We start from the raw sequence: 21,764 nt of genomic DNA, 5'->3' as shown, positions 1-21,764 counted from the left end.
CTTATTCCTGGTACTGGAAAAGGGAAGGAAAGAAAAGAAAAAGAAAAAGAAAATCCTCCGCAGTGAAGTGGAACTAAGAAGGTCCCAAAATTTAAGCCATGCAAACAAAGTGCCTGAAACAGCAATCTCCACCACTTTGCACAGTGAATGGAAGTTTTTTCCAAAGCACATTTTCCTGTTGGCTATCAGAAATTTGTGAGCTTCTTCTGTACATCTAGAGGAGATGAAATATAGTAATTTTTTCCCCACACAGAGAAATCAGTATCTATCTACTGCAGCTGTCTGTCCTGAAAAGGAAATTTCCTGGAGGTACTGAAGATAGATGAAATTATCAGCTTAAAGACATGACCTGCAGATATGGCATATGAAAAGAATTTGGCTACAGTGGTCATATACCGATAAAGCACAGTTAATCACCAGTTGGACTGTGAAAAGGCCCAGTAAGAAGAATTTTTTGAGACTGGATATGATTCAGAATATATTCTTTTGAGGCTGGACAGGACACAGGATGAAACAGCTGCTCCTGTTCCACCTAGACTGCAGATCCTGTCTTAGTTCCAGTACATAATACAAAAGAAATAATAACAAACCCAGGAAAACTGACACAGAAGAAGGAAATTTAGCACAAAAACATAATGAGAAATTCTTGAGAGAAAATAAGGGAAGTCCCAATAATTTTACAAGTTGTCTCTTAGTTATCTGCTCTTTTAGATGCTGAAGGATAGCAGCTTAAGCGGAAGAAATGTTACTTAGATTGATACAGTAGCAGACATGGACTACCACCATAAGCATCTTGACTGGCAAGTGAAATTTGACAATAATTATAAAAGTACTGAGTCATAAAAATTGTTTCTTTCTTCTTGTAAACAGGAAAGAAAGAAATCAGAATTTCTTCTCTCTTATTGCACAAATAGTGACAGTTCTATTCAATAAACCAAATTAAAAAATCATTTAACTTGGGAGGGAGGCATTTATTTATTTATTTATTTATTTATTTATTTATTGCTTGTTCTTCTCTCTCTTAGGTCAGGGCTTATATGCAAATCTTCCTCCTCTTTTCAAGTTTAGTAAATAAAGAATTATTTTCAGAGGAGTTTCTGGCTACAAAAGGAAATTAGAAAAAAATCAAAATCAAAATCTATTACTGTTCTAACATCGGTTTGTTGATTGTAACATGTTTTCAGATATGCCCATCTTCTGGTATTCGTCTTTAATACATCATTTAAAAGGAATATTCATGAGGATATATTTCTGCAGTTTGTCTTCCAACAGTTACAGTGGCATTATATTACTGGAAGAAATGGTAAAGACTGCTCCAGTATGTTATTTCAGCAGCAAAATCAGGGGTAGATTTCAGCAAATGGAAATTACATTCTAATAGTTTGGAAAGTATGCAGTTCGCTCATTTCCAACTGCCTGGTTTGCAACTGCGAATGGCTAAGTTATATCCACACTCTGGGTGGTGGCACTTTTTTGTTTTTAAACTTCCATGAGCAAGTATGTTATCAGAAGTTTATCTTTTTAAAATCTCACCCATTCATTTCACTCTGAATGAAGAAGAATCTGATTACAAGGTAAGGAACGAAAAGAACTAGTAAGCAAATGCTACCCAGTACTGCCCAGTGTTAAACAATAGCCAGAGCACAGTTTTACATGGATGTACTGGGTATGGCTGGGATTAAGTTAATCTTTTTCACAGTAGCCCGTATGGCTCTATGTTTTGCGTTTATGATGAAAACAGTGTTGATAACACAGGGATGTTTTAGTTACTGCTGAGCAGGGCTTACACAGAGTCGAGGCCTTTTCTGCTCCTCACCCCACCCCACGAGTGAGTAGGTTGGGGGTGCACAAGGAGTTGGGAGGGGACACAGCCGGGACAGCTGACCCCAACTGATCAAAGGGATATTCCATACCATATGATGTGATGCTCAGCATATAAAGCTGGGGGAAGAAGAAGGAAGGGGGGGATGTTCGGAGTTATGGTGTTTTGTCTTCCCAAGTAGCTGTTACATGTGATGGAGCCCTGCTTTCCCGGGGATGGCTGAACCCCTGCCTGCCGATGGGAATAGTGAATGAATTCCTTGTTTTGCTTTGCTTGCGTGCGCGGCTTTTGCTTTACCTATTAAACTGTCTTCATCTCAACCCACGAGTTTCTCACTTTTGCCCTTCTGATTCTCTCCCCCATCCCACTGCGGGGGGAATGAGTGAGCAGCAGTGTGGGGCTGAGCCGCCTACCAGGGTTAACCCACAGCAACGGTTTAGAAAGAATTCCTACCCACCAATAATCATCTTTCACTGCAGAATTTGTCATATCTAATAGGTTGACTCTCTTTACAAGAGTATCTCACAAGAGTTAAGCTTTACAGCAGTATGTCCAATATCTCAAAGCTACATTTACTTGGAAATTTAACACAAAATCTGCAACAGGATTGAGTGTTTTCCACATTATCACTAACTTTAGTGTGAGAAGGAACTAAGATACTTTTAGGCATATGTTTTTATTTTTACTCAAAAAATCAATCAAAAAATAAATCCATTTTTACTCAAATATCAATCAAATTAATATCAATCAAATAAAACTTACTCAAATATCCATCAGGTACCAAAAACTCTTAGTTACCAATGTACAAAAAACTGAGAAGATATACATTCTCTGCCTCTAATATTTACTACGTAGCAATCAATTCAAAGCAGAATAAACCAAAGTTAATAGGATCTTGTGCAGATATAAGAGGTCATTTGTATGGGCTTTTCTTCAGATTCCAGTACTTTAAATTGTATGTGATCAGTAGAGCAAAATACATAATCTTACAGAAGAGGAGTTACTGTTTAATAAATAACATGCTATTATCAAGAAAAAGAATGTCCAAGAGCTTTCAAGAATTGTGTTTTGAAGAGAAAGAAGGTTTTCTGTTAAAAAAAGAGCATATGAAAAAGAACACAAATGGTGAGAGTGTTAGAAAACTGTATTTTCTGAATAGGAGAGGAAATATCCTATCTCTGAAAACCTAACTATACTGAAGGAAGCTATAGTTTTGGTATTGACTTCACTAGAGTCTTGGTAAACTGCTCTGTCATTTCTGTAAGTTTCCTCCTACATTTATTGGCTTGTTTATATTAACCACACTTTTCTCTGGGACTCTGAACACTACCTGAGCTGTTATTAATAGCACACAGAAGAAGCCAAAAGACCCACACTTCTAAAAAGCTTATGCTTTTAAGAACTAAATCACGTCTTGATTTACTAGTCATCCATTATCTCCTAGAAAAATATTACCACACATCAAATACCTGATTACGTTTCAAAAAATCTTTCCTCTCCTGAGACACTGGACATAGATTTGTTTTGCAATCCATCCTTAAGGCTGCAAAGTCTGTTACAGATTAAACAATTTACAAAGGATTACTCATTGGGAAAGTTTTGCCACATTTTCACAATCCATTTGCATTTAATATTCTTGCACTTGGAATAGATTTTTTTAGAAGAGATTTGGATACAGACTGTTTAAAAATCCAAATGTGCAAAGCTCACAAAGAAAACATTGAGCAGGTTGGTCCTCAAAGTCCCATAAAAAGATTTCTGGAAAGAGCGGTAATTGATTTATGCACAGAATATCAAGCTCTAGGTTCTGTACGTTGATTAAATTGACATTTACTGCAGATCTCAATAATGCATTGAAAATAGGAGTAGTTTAAATAATCAAACAATATTTCATCATTAGAAATTTTCACAGTTCAACCTTTTGCCAAATCAGACACAGTGAGATAAACCTCTGGGGTACATATTCCTTATGTGCTCATGTGGATGACTATACTACCTCTTATTGCATATAAAAACTACTCATTTAAAAGGATGTTAGCAAAATGAAAAGGTAAAAGAATCAATAAAGAGTTAAAACCTGACTTATCTGGTCTAGCTTGTCAAGCAGAAACTCACAAATGAAGGCTGATGGAAGGAAAAATACAGCAATGTCCAGTCGGCACTTTCAGTCTCTCATGTGGGTGAATTTTCTTTTATTTGTCTACAATTAGGTTTGCTACTCCTCAGCCAGGCTCTTCTCTTATGTTCTAACTGGAGGTTGTCAAGTATATAATGAAGTGATTGACAAGAGTTGACAGCTTTCCTATTGTCATTCAAAGCTTAGCAAGGACAAAATCCAAATACAAGTTATTTTTAATAAAGAGTTACTGAATATTTTAAGGATGCCTTATTTTTATCTGCCAAAAATGAACACAATATGCTATTTTAAATATATGGCAAGTGACCACCATGGACAGTAAACAGGTATAAATACTACACCCAGAGACAGTTCAAACTTCTTTAGCAGTACAGCCAAAATCAAGGTTTTGTAAACCTTGGAAAAGAGGACTCTCTTTTCAGAGGAGTACAGGAGGGGTGAGTGACGACGCAGAAGGTAAGGAGGGAGTAAAGAGAAAAGATTGGGAAACTGAGTATGCAGGGAGAAAGCACCGGTGAGATTGCAAGAGGATTGGGAGGCAAGGTGGCTGGAAAGCCTAAAGTGTTTTTTAATATTGTCTGGAGAAGATTTGGAAGGGTCAGCAGGATTTCAGTGAGCTAGAAGTGGAAACAGGAAGTTCTACATTTTGTCAACTCATTCCCTATCTGGAGTGTCATTTCTCCATCCATTCCTTAAAACACAGGGACTCCCATTTCTGTTCATCCCCTCTGTGTCCTCATCATCTTTAGTCACCTACATCTGTCACAATCCCCCTGGAAAACTGTCTTCCAGGGGAAATGGCAGTGCTGAGACAAAGACCTGGAGAAATTCCCAGGAAATGCAGCTTTAACCTCCTCTTATGGCCAGAAGAGGTATGCCGACTCCTAAGGCTTTTAGGAGGTAGGAGGTGGAGAAGCAGGCACTAGTACCTCCCTCCTCTCTCCCGTGCCCTCTCCCCATATCCTTTCTTCCATCCCACACGTCCTGAGCTCTCCTGAAGAGGTACGGAGCACCATCAGCAGACATTTATAGAACATGTAGGATAGGGTTGTCTGTTCAGGTTGGAATAGAGCATCTCCAGTTCCTTTAACAGCAGGGGAACTGGTATCAAATTCAGCATCCCAGGCCATTTGATCCCAAAGAGTAAATCATTGCAATGGCAAAGAATTTGTGGAAGTAAAGTATAAATGCAAATAAACCCCACATAAATTTATACAGTGGTAGTATACATATTATTAAAATAAAATCCAGAAATGCAAAAGAAAAAAACTAAGTACTGTTAGCTCAATATATCCATTATTACGCTGTGCAGCATGTTCAACCAGAAAAATTCAGAGGAATATGGAATGAGGTTGGGTGAATAACTATTTTCATTTACTAATAAGTATTTAAGTGTTTTTCTATGCACCTTTTACATTTGCTGTCATTACTTAAAAAAAAAAAAAAAAAAAAAAGGCAGAGGAGAAAAGATGATGTTTTACATACACTTTGACCCAAACTAGTTAATGGATTCTTTGACTAATTTAAACAGATTAATTCTACAATCAAAAACTAAGTGCAGATTCTGAGAATATAGTAGATAACTCAGAAACAGCACTTAAAATGCAGAATTTAACAAAACTTTCGACATGGAATTACAGTCACAAGACCTGTATATGCCTAACAGTGTTAGCCACAGTGCAGAACACATCTCCCTGCTGAAAAATTCCAGGGGTGAAATTCAGACAAAGAGGATTTTTACCAGACACTCACCGTCCGTCTGGCCAATTGCTATCAAGGTCTTGCACATATAGCCAGTGAATCTGTGACTTTCCCGAGATCCAGAGCAGGCCAAAGGCATTTGTCCTAAAGCTCTCTACTATCTTTAGCTCCTCACCTCTGATAAGGAGACTTCATTTTCATAGGATTATGCAGAAAAGATAATAAATCCCAGAATAATATATATATATATATGCACTGAATGGAATATTGGGCAAATTCGAGAAGAAAATGATTGAAAATGAAATGTCAGCCTTCTGCCCAACCTTGAGTTATACTTATACAAATGCTGGTTGTAACTCCGTATTAATTCCTTGGATGAACAGATAACTCTATTTTGAAATTATCTATATTTGCTCTTTGGACAAACATTTAACTAAAAAGGTTAAAATACTTTGGGTTTTTTGAGTTTGTTTTTCAAAATATTGCAAGTTATGCATTTTAGCATTTCCTTTTAAAAATTTCCTTAAATTCAGTTCATATAATGAAACTCAGGAGAAATATTTTCAACTTAAAATTCACTTGGGAGGAGATAGCCTGGGAATTTTTTTAAAAATCCACTAGTCAAGCAGTTTTCATGGGAGACTGAGAAAAGAAAGTTTTCCTAATTATTTTTGTGCAATTTCAGCTGTTAACTTTTAGTATTCTCTCACCGTAGTGCTTTTTGTTACACTAAAGTTACTGTATGGGAATCAGAGCTAACATGTACCTTATTAAATTATTTCCAAGGTTACTTTGTTGGGTGTTTAAATACAGAAGTTACACATATGCATTTACTTACAATTTTCCTAAGAAGTGCTAATTTGTATTTTCAAGTTACATGGCTGTAAACATGTTTTCATTTTTAGGTTCCATTCATAAGCAAACTTTCCAGCCCATTTTTCCTTTATGCAATTTGCTTGTACATCTATATGGGTTTCTGAACCATTGCTCAAAGCCATATGTACTGGTGGTAATGATCTGGCACACCACAGCTCGAGATTTCACTCTGTGGTCACATATTGCAAAACCACACTCCAATTACATTACTACAGATACCTGCATGGTAGTTAAACAAGCAGAGCCCAGCAGTCACAACGTACTACATTACTGCTTTTGACAATAGATTCAAAATGTTCCTACCAATACTGGTTAGATTTTGTTATTCACCACATTTTTTTCTATTACAAGGACTACCAGCAACTGAATGCTTAGGAAGGAGACTGCTTATGTGGAATTTATGCATAAGAAAAAGAAACAAGGATCAAAAGAGAAAAATTCTTGTGATAAGATATATAGGCAGTAAAAAAAGAATTCTGCAAACCCATATAAATTTCATTTTTGCTTTTTCTTTTCTACATCTTTCTTTCTGACATCAGTTTGGCACTACCCAGGCTGTGTTAAAACTGACAATTTTGTAGATTATAATCTACAATGTGGTAATCTATAATGAGTTAGTGGTATTACAATTATGAACCAGGCTACTGAGTTAAATAATAATCTTTGAAAAGTATTTCAGTAGACTGATATTTATTATACGCAGTGCTAATTACTTGTTCATTTGGAGTCTGTTATGAATACAGGGTAGCTCATCATGCATGAAGCATAAACAATGTAAACCTAACCTGGTACTACTTATTTTCTCTAAAGACAGCTAGAAAACCCATAATTAAAAATTATCTTTGACTCTATGCCACAGATAGCACTGTTTCTTTGTAAAATTATGATTTTTTACTTATTTAAATTCTGTAAAAATGGCATCTTAACTTCACTTAATCTTAGCAATGCTACCTGATTAAAAAACCCAAGAAGTACCACAATACTTATTAAGTTCAGAAAGTTGACTCCAGTTTTTCTCACATTCTTTGTTTTCTGGACTACCACTAGTCAAAACTCAGAATTAAAGGACATAAACTGTTGGCAAGATTTGAATATTTTCCAGGGATTGTTTTATCCACTAAAAAGTTACTGTTCAATTCATTCTGCAGCATTTCTTCTCTTTCAAAATTTTGTCTTTCAAGTAGGGATTCACTAAATAAAATTCCACTGTCTCAGAAACTTAGAATGTTTTCTATGGATGAACATTTACTTGAAAATGTCGTTAACTGAAGATTGCTATTAGTAATAAAAGCTATCGAAAGTACTAGCTACTTCTTTTCTTGGTTAACTAAGGTGGATTTCTCTGGACTGCACTTCTGGAGAGCAAAGAAAAAAGAATCAGCATGTCATATTATGCTAATCGAGCAGGACTGAAGAAATCTGTAATTTTACAATTTTTCAGAAGACTTAGAATGCTTGACTTTATAAAAATACTGACCCACAGATTTCAAACACTAAATACCAAAGCAAGTAATCCGTAGTAACAGCTAAAAAATAGCAGCAACTAAAAACATATTAGCACTAGCCTATTTTTAAGCTTTTCTTCTATCTACCTTACTAGACAATATACTTTCCATTCTTTACATATTTGGGCTTCTAAGAATTATTTTAGCTAATGATTTCTTGTTGACTATGTCACACCACCATAAAACTTCCTTACTATGTGTGTGCACACATGTACATACTGGATATAAGTGGTTCTTCTTTTGACTGTAAAAAACCCTTTAACTCCCACCTAAAGTATTTTTCTAAAGCTTTAGCACTCCACAAATGTTACATGGACTACATTTAAAAAATGCAATCTGACTGCAACAAATCTAATCAAAATTCTCAATGACTTAGGGTCCTATCATACGTAGAATTGGGATTAAACAGGACTATGAGGAAATAAATATTTAGAGGAAAAGAAAATTGAGAGAAATCAAGAGAAAAAGTTGGTTAGACTTTCTGAAGGTATTTTCTTAAGCTGCCAAACAATTAGTGAAGCATCACTCATTACCCTCCCTTCTGGGACTCCACTTATTCTTTTTCTTGCAGAAAATCTCAGCAGAACAGTCAGTAGGAGGAAATAAAGGTCAGTACTTGCACAACTTCCTTTAGCCATAATTCTGGAGCTCCACAGATTGTTGATGCCGTAGGCAAAGCTGTTTCAAAGTGTAAAGTATAGGTCTATCTCCACATGTTCAGAATAACATATCCCTAAAAGGTTTAAGTATATTAAATTTGGATGGTTGGATCAGAATAAATAAATTTCAAAGTGCTCATGGATGTCCTTAAATATTCCATTAAGGAAACAATGCAGAAGTGACTATACCTTTCATTGTAGCAACATTTGCCATCTACTTAGCCTCTGATTAGCTGACTTTGCCAAAATAAGCTTGTGATTAAAGATAACCACATTATTATTAGGACCACAAAAATAATTGCTTTGACCACAATAATTGCTTTTTGAACTAATACTAATTAGATACTCTATATTTGCTTTCTTGTCCAAATTAGAACAGTACTGATGGTTAACAGAGTTTTGGAGAAAACCTGATTACTGTCTATTAATGCAGTATTGGAGCTCTCTCTAGTTTGGCAAACAAAGCAGTGACAGAAAGATGAAGCTAAACTAACTCAGCCGAGGAAAAATGAGCAGGTTTTTAAGTCAACTGTTGAAGTAATTTACCACAAGATGTGGATGACTGTCCATACCTGGAAATTAGAAACCAGTCTTGTTTTGGTTTGTTCATTTTTGAGAAAGGTGTGCTGCAGTTCAAGCAGGAAATAATTCAGAAAACTGAAAGGATTACTTTGTAGAGCAGGTCTGACTGGATGATCAGAGCAGTATCTCCTGACCTTATATCAAATCAACTATACTAATTCTACGCACATCTCTGACAGACAACAAATAGTTGTCTGTTCAAAGTCAGCTGCAGTGTTGCCATATATCATGCACTAGCTGTAACTGTTTCCGTATAACAGGTCTTTCATATAAAATGTTAATATTACAACAGTATATGAGGGCTTGTTTTAGGGGCTCTTGTTTATATTAATATTTATGACACAAAGAATACCTGGCAGAACGTTTGTCAGTGATGTCTATGTTAAAGAGGAAAGTGGAAACCATCCTATTAGAAGTTTATGTATGTCTGCACCTCAGAACAGTTTGCTCTGCTGTTAGTCTAGTATCTGCTGCTGTTAGATGGATATCCCCCTCCCTATACATTTCTAGCTCCAAGAACTGCCAAAGTACCATGGGAAATATATCTCAAAATATGAAACTGCCACAGACTTGAAAGAAGGAAGGCGACCCTCAGAGAGCGCAACAAGCAAGGCAGAAGTGGAGCTAGTGCTGAAAAGGCTAAATAAAGCTTCCTTATGTAAAAATTCACTCACTGAGAGACAATACCTCATATCATCCATGTTATCCTGCAGGATCCCCAGCTTTGCACTGAGAGGATATGGTTGCATTAACAGTTGAAAAGCAGCTATCACTTCCTAGGATTCAGGTTTCCTTGTGTGACTAAGGACTGTGGCAATACAACCAGCAATACCATTGAATTTGAATGCTCAGGAGTTACAAAACGCACATCTTTAGCTGTGGATTTTTATCGACAAATAAAGAATAAACTGCTGTGAAAAATAAAGTCACTTAGCATAAAGTGAAAGCAAGACCAGGAAAATGGGTTTCACTCTAGCCACACATCACTAGTACTGAGAGAAGTACTAGAAAAACAGTACCAGCATGTAAAAAACAAGCACATAGTAAGGGCTAAACTTCGACATGTCTACACTGAAGGTGTCTCCTGACATGGCTATATCCAATGGCTATGGCTATAACACCAGTAATCTAGACACCAGTGCTGTCAGAAGCTGTACTGTAAACAAAGCTGTACTGTCAAGTATTTCAATCTTTTTCTATGTTACAATGTAGACAATTTTTGTAGTATTTTCTTTGCACCATTTTGTACAATTGGAAATTCATTATGATTTCATCTGACTAAGTTTGTGAAGTATGAGTACTAAATCATGCAAAATAGCTATCAATCAGAATGAGAATAACTCCAGGTCAAAGAGCGAATGCACAGAGAAGTCCTACTGTTAGCTTGGAAAACTAGAAAAGTCCATAGAGTTGTAAAAGGCATAATATGAAATATATTCTAGATGCATGAGAAGCTCCATTGAAGGTACATTGTAAACCTGGAAGTGTTCCAGTGTTCACAAGTAGCAGTAGAGTCAAGAAATTCTTATAGATGTACATTTCATGCCTTCTCCGTGCATATACATAAGTATTTCACAGAAGCAGTCTGTATTATGCTATTATTGAGAAGAGAGATTATGTCAATGTGGTAAAAAAATATTGAACACTTAAAAAGAACTAAGATCTATCCTAATACTTTAAATTGGTAGCTTGCAAATATGCATTTCAATGTTGATTTATTTGGACATTTTTGTAAAAAATTTTTAAAATCTTTGACTGTTTATAAAAGAAAACTGTAATTAAGGATTAACAACATGAGTGAAGCAAACACGGCTACAGATGTTTTTTGAATCCTGGGGATAAAGAATCCTTTCCCTACTCTTATTTATTAAGTGAGAAATGAGTGAGTTATTAAGGCCTACTTGGGATTTTGGAAACCCCTGCTAAAAATTATGGCGCCTAACTGAAGGCCTGGGTTCTAACTGTGGCACTGCAGTCTCTAAATTATGGTCAAGAAAATTATGAAGACAAATTATATTGGCATAAAATATATTAGGGTTTCCTGAGCCATGCTGTAATTCTTTAAAGTAAGTGTAGAGCTATGATGGCAGAATGAGGTGAAAGAAAACAAATTTTTTGATTCAGCAGGGAATGTATTTTATAGTAAATGCTGTTATAAATTACAATATATTTCTTGGGACTGAATAACTTCAAAAAGTTTTGTTTCAACAATTTTTTAGTGTTTACATTTCTCTTAACATTTTTGCTGCTTTTTAAACTGAAATATGTATATACTTTAGAAGCTAAGATGTTGCCCAAAGCCTCAAATGACACAAAGCATTCCAGAGACTGTAGGACTACTAGGTGCCCCAGAATGTTCCTTGGTCACCACAAGGTTCTACTCCACAAGGGTGACCAAGGAACATGCTGGACTTGTCCCATCTCTTCATGTCTGCATCTTCTCATCTCCTGTTTCCTAACGGCATTACAGTGAAGTAGAAAGGAGCGTGTTCCACTATCTACTTTTGTACTAAACTCTAGGTACAAGTCTAGGAAACAACTGGTATTAAGCATCTGGAAAAATTTTGTAGGGCTGGAGAAGGCCGATAAGATACTATGTAATTATTCACCTGCAAATGCCTCTCTAATAAAGAGTTAACAAATGTCAGGGAACAGACAGAGACCCTTTTCTTAAATAAGTGATTATATCACGTTGGGCAAGAACATGCACTATGTCATCCTCTGCTAATGCAAGGACAACACACCACTTGGGATTTTGAAATCCAGGATGTAGGTAGGCTGCAGAGCATCGGTTGAACACAATCATAGCCAATGGTGGCACCGGTCTGGATTCAGCACTGCAAGGATATGTACGAGGGCAGAGGCATAAGAGACCACTCTTCAGGAACTAAAAAACTGCTAAATGAAAGATTTTAACATTATTAGTGGTTCTACTGCCCCAAGAGCGAGTGCTATCATGTCCATAACCTCATGTTACATGGAAGCACAGTCAGTGCCCTGAGTTGAGATCATGCAGATCCATAGAGCTATGATGTCAAAGCAGAAGGGGACTGCATGACGAAGTCAAATGACACTGAAAATGAATGATCCAGTGACACTGAACCTCTCCCTTTCATATAACTAGTTTGCATCCTTCCCTGAATTTTTACATGATGCCAGGAGTAATGAACAAAACAGGGAGAGGGCATATGCTAAAGCTCTGCAGCATGACTGCCCACACCATTAAACGGGGAGCGTTGCTTCCGGCATGGGCCAAACTGCAGTGTCTGAGACAGCGCCCAGGCATGGTCAGGGATTAGCACGAGCCACAGATGCAGCAACAGGCAGTTTGGATGCAACTATCTTCTTCAGGTGGTAAGAGCGTTGCTGAAAGGATGTAAGCTGTGCTGCATCAGTTGACCTGTAGGCCAAAAAATGGTCCTGACCACTTTTTATTTACTAATATAAATGTAGTCTTAAGAGCTATAGGAGGAATTTTAATCTCTCTACCTGTCACCAAGCCCAATTACGTATTTGGGTCTTAAAAGTCTTACTGGTTTGTGAAGTTCTCTCTAACAATATGTAATAATTGCTCCTTTGGTTGCACCTTTGCCACTCGCATAGAATTGCCTTTATGCCACCATTAAAGGTTAACACTGCTGGTGCTTTTATTTCCTCTTTCTTCTAAGCAAGTGTAAATTTAAGGGACTTCTCATGTATTTTTAACAGTTGATTTTTGCACAAGTGGAAAAAACATATGAGCTTTTAAATTAGTATTAATTCACAAAAATTGCAAGTTATCAGTATGAATTGTACAAATGAAATTCACAGATATTCTCCTTTATGTATTTATTATGCATTTATTATATACATCAGTATTATTTAAAAGGTTAAATCAGATTATCTGATAAGGACATGCATTTATTATATCCCTTGATTTATGGAGGAAACTGTGATGTTAGTTATCAGATTGTAGCTGCAAGCCAAAAGTAAAGGTTACTACAGTTTTGAGAGAAATAAATCACTGTATTTTTGAAAATTCTGTCAGAATAATTCTAATTAGTGTTTTAGATGCGCTTTGGTTACTGTATCAAGTTTTAATTTTAGCTACCACACATTTCTGTAACTCAAATTTGCTACAGCTAAGTAAAAATGCAAGAAAATTGCTTTAAAACAGGCGTATTACTTTAATATAAGATTGCTATCTCGTTAAAGACACCCTACGCATTCATTTAAACCAAACACAAATCCCATCCTCTTTCTCTCCTATCTATCCCACCCCTCCCCAACTGTTCTTCTCATCATTGATTTCCACCTGCTTCTGAGGCCAGAAAATTTCTAACACTCAATATTTTGTGGCTTTTAGAAGTGAATATCCTTATAGTACTTAAAATCTATATCCAAATCTTTTCCACTCACGTTAGTTTCAGAATATTTTTCCCAAATAAATAACTTGGAAAACAAAAGAGAGAGGAGACGACTTAATGGCTGAGGAGGAAGGAGAAGAACATTACCTTGCAGGCTTAGTAATAGTATGAAGAACATTGACAGAAATTTCATAAAGGACAATGTCCCAATTGAAATTAAAATTAAAATTTGTAAGCCATTATGTCAAATCCTATAATAAAAATAGTCTGATTTTCCTGTGGACTTACATGAGCCTGGTCTCACTCAAGTGCTATATTCACAAGTTTGATTGTTAGTTTTAAATCTTTTCTTCATACCTCCCAGGTTTTTAGAATATCCAAAAAGGTTCTTTGCAAAATTTCTCATCCCGTCCCTTTTCTAAGAATATTAACAATAACTTTTTCTTTCTGCTAGGTGATCATCAGAGTCACGCTTGTTTCTGAAAAAAGGAGTTATTAAATCCTATAGAAGATACTTCAATGTTCTCTGGATAGTGGTGAAGGAATTAAAATGGTGGTAGAACAAATGCTGAATAATTATACAGCATTTGGGAACACCAGAGCAAAAGACTGTTGAATACATCCCTTCCACAGGTAATCATGCAGATGTCCTTACTTTTTTAAAGGTAGCATTAGCTATACAGGATAGTAATTTAAAAATACACATAAACATAGTCATGTTGACAATGATTCGAGAGCGTGTGTATGCACATGCTTGACCCAATGTAAGACAGCATGTTGGCATGGGTCTGAAATACGCATTTGAAGTTGAGTATAAAATTGGATATTGTCACGAATAGGCTGCTTTCCTGAATTATATCTACTCGTTTTTGCTGGTGTTTTGTCATGATTAACAGTCTCAAAACTCTTACTGTGCTTATTCTTAACCTTAAAAAAGTTATAAGAATCCCATTTGACTTCAGAGGTATTTGATATAGAGTCTTTAATGCAAGAGATTCTCTCCTTGAAGAAAATTACAGTCCGGGTAAACCATCAGTCAACAACATTTTAAGATGTTAAACCTACGTCTTTTAAAGGCAATCCAGATAGATAACATGCAGGTAAAAGCTAACACGCTTCATATGCTTACAGCCCTTACAATAGTATAAACAACTAGCTGTTTCATCTACAGTCAAAACTGGTCAAGCTTTAAATCTAGGTGATCTAAATTTATCCATGAAAGAAATATGGTAGGGTCTTTCACAGAGAGAAAATTTATTTGCCTTTCTTTGGAGCTCTTCATTGTTCCCCCACTTCTCTAGACATACGTGATTTCATCCCAGCACTTCAAGACTACAGATTTTTAAAAATTTTTTCTATTCTTTCAAGAGTTTTTCAGAAATATTCCTGTCACATCACCGTAAGAGGACTGAAAGAGACAAACAGAACATTTCTTTCACAAAAAGAAAAGCAATACTCTTCTGATTTGTAGCAACTTAGCCCTGCTTTTATTTTATATAAGCTTTAGTGGTGGAATCATTCTAGAAATAAAGGAAACAGAATGGAAAAATATAAGAAAAAATGGATGAATCATCTAAAAATTTTTGTTAAAATACAGGAAATAAGGATAAATAATTTTCTTGAAAGCAAAATTCCATCACTCATTCAGTATATATACAGACATTTGCAATGAGTTATACTAATTTTATCTTTTAAAAAGGGAATGAATGTCATTGCTGAACTCATTCTGTCAATTATAGGACTGCAACAGGTCTTGAGATTCACTGTTTTATATAATGTGATTGTATGACATAAAAAGTGTTTCGGCATTAAAACAGTTCCTTAAAAGAAACTAAGTTAAACGGAATTTAATAAACATGCTCAGCTAAATCACACATCTTCAAAAGCAGGTATTATTCCATTTCATGCAAGGCAAAAAAAGTTTTAAATATTTAGTTTTTTCCTTTTTCACTGAAAATTGCATCATCAAAATCAATATAAAACTCAGTATCTTCTGTTTAATCTTTATCTAGGTGAACAAGATGCTCAGCTACTATAAACCAAAAGAAATTTCATGGATTTCAATAAGCTATTGTATTTTAAGTATTTCCCCAGTTTATGTGAAGATAAGCTGATATATGTATAGACAAAATGCAAGGCCAAAAAGTCTAGGTATATACCTGGCAGTCCAGTTGATTCTAATCAGTATTTTTCATCCTTAATTCTTCTGTCCTCACCCAACCCATATACAGGCATTTTTTTTATACCTAGATACCTATCAAGGATCAGATTACAAAAATTTTGCTCACAATTACTAGACAATTAGCTTTATTGATTACTGGAATGTTACCTGTGCAGTTAGATAACTTTCCTTGCAATGTGAGAATCATGATATGGCCCTAACTATTCTGATTTTCATGTAGTTATATTAACTTGAATGAAATAGCTTAAATGGTCCAATGCTGATAATCTGAATTTTAGTTCACTTTGTATTAAAATTTGATCTATCAACTTTTGGGGCTATTGTTTCATGTATATGATATGGCAAAAATAATAGATTATATCTATATTTCACCTTGGAACCATCGGTTCTGAACTGACCTCTCACTAGAAACCATTTAATGGAAAAGAATAAAAGTTTTCCTTAGTTCATAGAACTTTGAACTTCTGGGGACTATTGGTGACTTCTGTATCAACGCTAAATTGTTAATACAAACTATACAGCTAAAGCTGCAACTGACTTTTTGACCACTAAATATCCTGATGCTTTTTTAAAATGGAAGAAAATTTACCTTAATATCAAAAGCTCCTGGCTGACCCACTTTGTTGTAGAGCTCCAGCTGGTTCTTGACAGGAGTTACCCACAATATCACCTGATTTAGTTGTTGATCAAGTTCAATGAAATCCTTTAGGAGAATCTCTATTTCTTTTTGTTTCTCTGGAAGATCTTTGGACACCTGAAAAAAATACCAGAAGCCATTTTTTTTGTGGGGAAAAAGAAAGTAACATAAAGCAATTTAACACTACACACACATACACTTATATAAAATGTAAAAATACAAGGTTTATACACTGGTAGGAAGAAGGGAAGGAAAGAGTAGACCCACCAATCAAATTATTATTGCAGGTTTCTTGTGAGTCAGTCAAAATACACTCTTTCCTAAAACAAACAAAAAAAAACACACCAAAAAAAAAACCAAAACCACAAAGACACAAAAAACCCCAAACCCAAAACAAAACAAACAAAAAAACCAAACCCCAGCATCAGGCTTCTAGTTTTCTTGGTAAAAAATTTGTTATCTCAGTATACCAAACTGTTTTAAAGGTCAATTTTTAATTAGGAAAAGCAATAGTGAAAATATGAAATTGATTATTTGAATGATATCTAACCTTTCTTGACCTCTTGAATCTAGGTATTTATAGGCATGTGTTTTCTTATAAGGTGTTTAGAATTGCCAGTTGAGTCCAAATATGCATAAGCAGACACATACCATGAAGAAAAATAATGAAGAAATATATCATCAATACTGATCGGGCCACTTGATTCTCTGATTTGCATTCAAAGCAGTCAGATTTTTAACTAAGCAGATTCTTCTGTGCCAACAATATTATAAATTAAGAATCAGTGAATGGCATAGTTCAAATCCAACAGCACTGAAGCACTTGGAGTAAATATAGGAACAGGTTGGAAACAAATAAGCCAACACAAAGCTCCATGCTGTCCTTCCCAGATTGTTTTCTATAGCTAGAGAGATGAGATGTCACTATACTACACAACAGGCAACATTGCAAATATATACTAGGGGAGAAACCATCTGTACTTTAAAAAAAAAAATTCACAACAGCAAATATAGGGCCTGGGCAGAGATAAGAAGCAATGGCAGTTAATTACTAAAATCAGCCAAGAAGTATGGTTAGTTTTCCATATCAAGAAAAATGTGGTTTCCACGATATTTATTGTTTTCAAGCACTTTTTTTTACTAAAGTGACCCTCTTAAAAGCAGCAAAACATGAAGTTTCTGATACACACAATAAAATATAAATTCCCTGTAAAGTTAAACAGCATTAATGGAAGCATTGCTATCATATTGCCCGGCTACAGAAGTGTTACTGCTGTGTACTAATTTCTAATCCCTAATGATGGTATTTTACAAAAGACAATAAATCTAAACCGATCAGAGACATGAAAGCAATGAAGATTACCAAAAAAAAGACAAACAAACAAACAAAACCAGACAACCACCAGCTGAGAGAATGGGAGGAACACAACTGTCTCATGACATGTACATTTCTTTACAAATTTGGTTTGAAAATACTGATTTGTTGGTACTAAAATAACCCCTCTACATATACTTTGCTTGATTTATTAGACCATACTTAAGTGATATTTGTAATTCAAGAAGTTGATTTGCCATATATTAAATGATCTCCATTTTTCACTATAGCCACTGCATAATATATTATTTAATAAAAACTGACCCATGAGTCAAGTTACTTTTTCTATCTTCCTAATCTTGTTAAATATAATAAAAACTCTGCTTTTCCAGAATGGCCCCACATATGAAAGAAATTAAAAATGCATTCATTTCCCTTATGTGTTAACTCAATATCTATGCAGACATTGGCCTAATTTCACAGAAGATTAGTTTCATCTTTCTTACAACTTTTGAATGTTAATCTCCAATGTTTAGTAGCTTTGATATTCATGTAAACAAGTTCCACAGAAATACTACTGAAAGTAAATAGGTAGTCATAGGCAGATAAAAATCCAAGCTGACTTCTGAAGATCTGAAATTTAAATTAATCTGCTTCCAATCAACATTAATCAAGCATATTGGGTCCATCACAAGACAGAGAAAGATAGATTTGTAGTTTTTTTTTCTTTTTTTTTTGGGGGGGGGGGGGTGGAGGGGTGGGAAGTAGCCAATTATATACTAAGGTATATTCAATCCAGAAAAGCAGAAGATGGAAGATTAGCTTTTGGTGACAGACTGTACTTCAACCTACTGTTTTCAAAAATAATCACACAAGAAAAGAAAGCAAAATAAATCCCACCTATAGTAAAAGGTAAATTGTGATATAAGTAAATGCAGCCTCTTCTTACAAGTTGGCTCCTGTTCTAAAATTATAGCACAAACATAGGATTATAATATTTTTAATACAAAAATAAAAAAGAAATCTAGGTCAATATGAATCAGTTCATTATATATACAGAAATGTAATGTCATCTACTTTTACCACAGAGATAAAAAGAACAACAGTACACAAATAAAGGACTTTCCTCAAACTCATGTTAGGGTTACAGATAAGCACAGATAAACATTTAACAAGGCAATACCTTGTAAGATCCAGGTTACATGTTACATGCCACTGTGTGGGAATCGGATTCTTAGATTCTGGATCTCAGGGATTTCGTTTGCTTGCCTTTTTCTTTCCTAAGGTAATTACAAGTCCGCCTATCAAGCCAAGGTACTGTTGCAGACTGTCTCTTGGGGGACAGCTTGTTTCCTGAGCTAATTCTGCAGCTCACCAAAAGCATAATTTGGGAAAACCTCCATGGAGTAATGGACATGGACATGATGACTGGGTGTCCAGATTTATGCCCTTTCTGTGGCAGGGGAGTACACAAGGAGATGGGGCCCTCCAGAATCTTCCTTACCTTTTTACTCACAGTCTTTCAAGCTTGTTATTCATAGCTCCAGGACTTCCACCCCTGAGATGGGATTCTGATGCTGGTGGGACCTACAGCCATCCCACTGCCCTGCTGTCTCTGGGCTCTCTCTAGTTCTTGGATGTCTCCAGGCATGAGTGAGCAATGGCTAGTGTCCCACTCCAAATTCTCTTTTCTACATTTTTTCTTTTGGCCCCTTTCCTCCCCCATCCTCCTTTTATTCATTTGTTGTCTCAGGGTAATCATCCGGTGTCTACTCAGTTTCATCTCCTTTGGTGTCTTATCTCATCTCTTTCCCTCCTATGTAAGAAAGACTGTTAGGTTTTATCAGAGGAGGGCTGATGTCCTTTTCTAAGGGGGAAGACCAATAGGAACAGTGGCCGTAAGGCAACACCTGCAGAAGAGTAAAAACAGGGCAAACATGTGAGCTGCGTTCCCCCAGATCTGCCTACGAGAGGACACAGGCCCGATTAAGGAGTGTTGTAGGCTGGCAAGGAAGACAGGGTGCAAAAGAAAAAAACTGAAGAAAGGACAACTTCAGCTGGAACATATTTCTAAAAATCTAGCTTATCCCTTTGCATACAAATTAAATATTTTCAACTTTGCCTTATTTAGCAGCAGATCAACATTGAAAACATACCTTGGTTTGCAACCAAAGGAAAAAAATAAATTTGCAAGTGCAAAGGACACAAAAGTATGGATTATTCCTTCAAAGAAAAAATTCTGATTTCAACATCAAAGGACTATATAAATTCAATGGTATGTGTCAAAACATTAATCTCAAAACATGAGATGCATCTAAAATTTTGTACTTTAGTTCAAGTGTTAATTAAGTTAGATTAATTGGAAGCTTAGTAACAGAATAATAGAAAAGATTTAAGCTCTAAATTGGGAAACAGTAGAAGAGTCTAATTTTACCCACTGACATTGGTCTTCACGATAATTTAGTTTAATCTTAAACTATCAGATCATTTCCCACTTATTTAATTTTATGTATTCCAATTTTTGCTCTTTTCATTAAAAAAAACTCACACAAATAAATTACCAGCATAGAAATGATAACATCTCTCAAAACATGAGAATACTCTGTGAAATTTGAACAATTGCATATTTTCAAAGACTAGATCTTTATCTAAATATTTTCATTTCTTCTCCTTATTAATTCTAAAATTACTTGTATTGCTTGTTTCTGTTCCATCTTAACTCATGTCTTGGATGATCTTCCTTCACAAGAAGCCTAAATGATACACTGTTTTCTTATTTTCATCCCCACCCTGATCTGATTACTTTGGTGCAAAACGATACATATGCTCAGCTTGGCATATATAGACCTCCTTGATCATTTCACATGCTCCAGTTTTCCACTGCTATTTCCTACTTTAGCTTTAGATAATTATTTTTTAGTCCATACACATAGTTGTGTGCATGCACTACGGAATGAATTAGATCTGAGGAATACCAATTCTTATGATAATAATAAGTATAAAGGGAGGAAGAAGTTGTATAAAATATGTCACCTGATGTAAAATCATATTCTGTGTCCCTGTTCTGTTTAATTCCTTATGAATATCCAGAAAGCAGATTAAATTAAAGCAATATCAATTAAAATAATAGTTGTAGAGTTACAGTTCAATCCTGTAACTCAGGAACAATGCTCAAAATTAAAAAGTTGAACCTAATTAGGTAGAGACAGTAAATAAGAAAGAATGAACAATGGGGAATAGTTTTGCAGAGGTCAGAAATGTTGTTGCGGGTGAATGAACTTGATAAATTACATTACTAGTAAGGCATCACTATCATTATCAGCAGCTGCCACCTGATAAAAGTAAGGAAAGACACTGAAATGACTTGCATACATTATATTTCAAGTGACCAATGTCTGATTTTGAATATTTCCCTTCTCTCTCACAAGTCAATGTCAAGGTCATTTCCTATTTACCTGAAATGACCAAAGAGAAGATAATGCAATTGTTACCCAGCTGCTTGGGAATATAGATGAGGAGATGCATCTCTCCAATATGTCATTTGTCAAAAAAGAATATGGAGAATTTTCCTAATAGTGAGTGGAGAGAAAAGAAATCCCAAATTCCAACATTTTAATAGCAGTGGAATTTTTTTTCCCCCAATATTAGATAAGGTACCCCTTTCTCTTGCTAGCTGTCTCACCAACCTCTCAATAACAGAGCAGCACTTATAAAAGGATCTTATTTTGATTAATCTGACAGTGGATTAAAATTTACCTTTCTTGATATGCATAATATGATAAATTAGAATAAACTGCAATGAATATGAGCAAGAGTATGTTGTGGGATATCTGTGAAGACTGTTAGGAATGTTTTTCTTGTACTCCTGGCTTGGGAGGGTCCCTCTGATATGCAAAGCACTTTATGAAAGTGGGCTTCTAATATAGGATAACTGGTAGTGTCAGATTTGAAAAAAATTTACAATTGTTTGCATACAAAAAAAAAAAAAGAATAATGTATAGT

At 35.4% G+C, this 21,764-nt stretch overlaps 1 protein-coding gene across 2 annotated transcripts in view; it reads right to left on the bottom strand.

Moving 5' to 3' along the window:
* Window positions 1–21,764, bottom strand: part of DMD (dystrophin) — a 1,244,291-nt gene that overhangs the window by 385,097 nt on the left and 837,430 nt on the right. For both annotated transcript variants that reach the window (XM_075174519.1, XM_075174510.1), the window contains exon 48: window positions 16,400–16,564. In XM_075174519.1, coding sequence (XP_075030620.1) covers window positions 16,400–16,564 — 165 coding nt within the window. The remainder of the gene's footprint in view (window positions 1–16,399; window positions 16,565–21,764) is intronic.

Source organism: Calonectris borealis, chromosome 1 (genome assembly GCF_964195595.1).
Source record: "Calonectris borealis chromosome 1, bCalBor7.hap1.2, whole genome shotgun sequence".
Lineage (NCBI taxonomy): Eukaryota > Metazoa > Chordata > Aves > Procellariiformes > Procellariidae > Calonectris > Calonectris borealis.
Note: the sequence above shows the minus strand (reverse complement) of the source record. Positions and strands in the feature narration are given on the sequence as shown.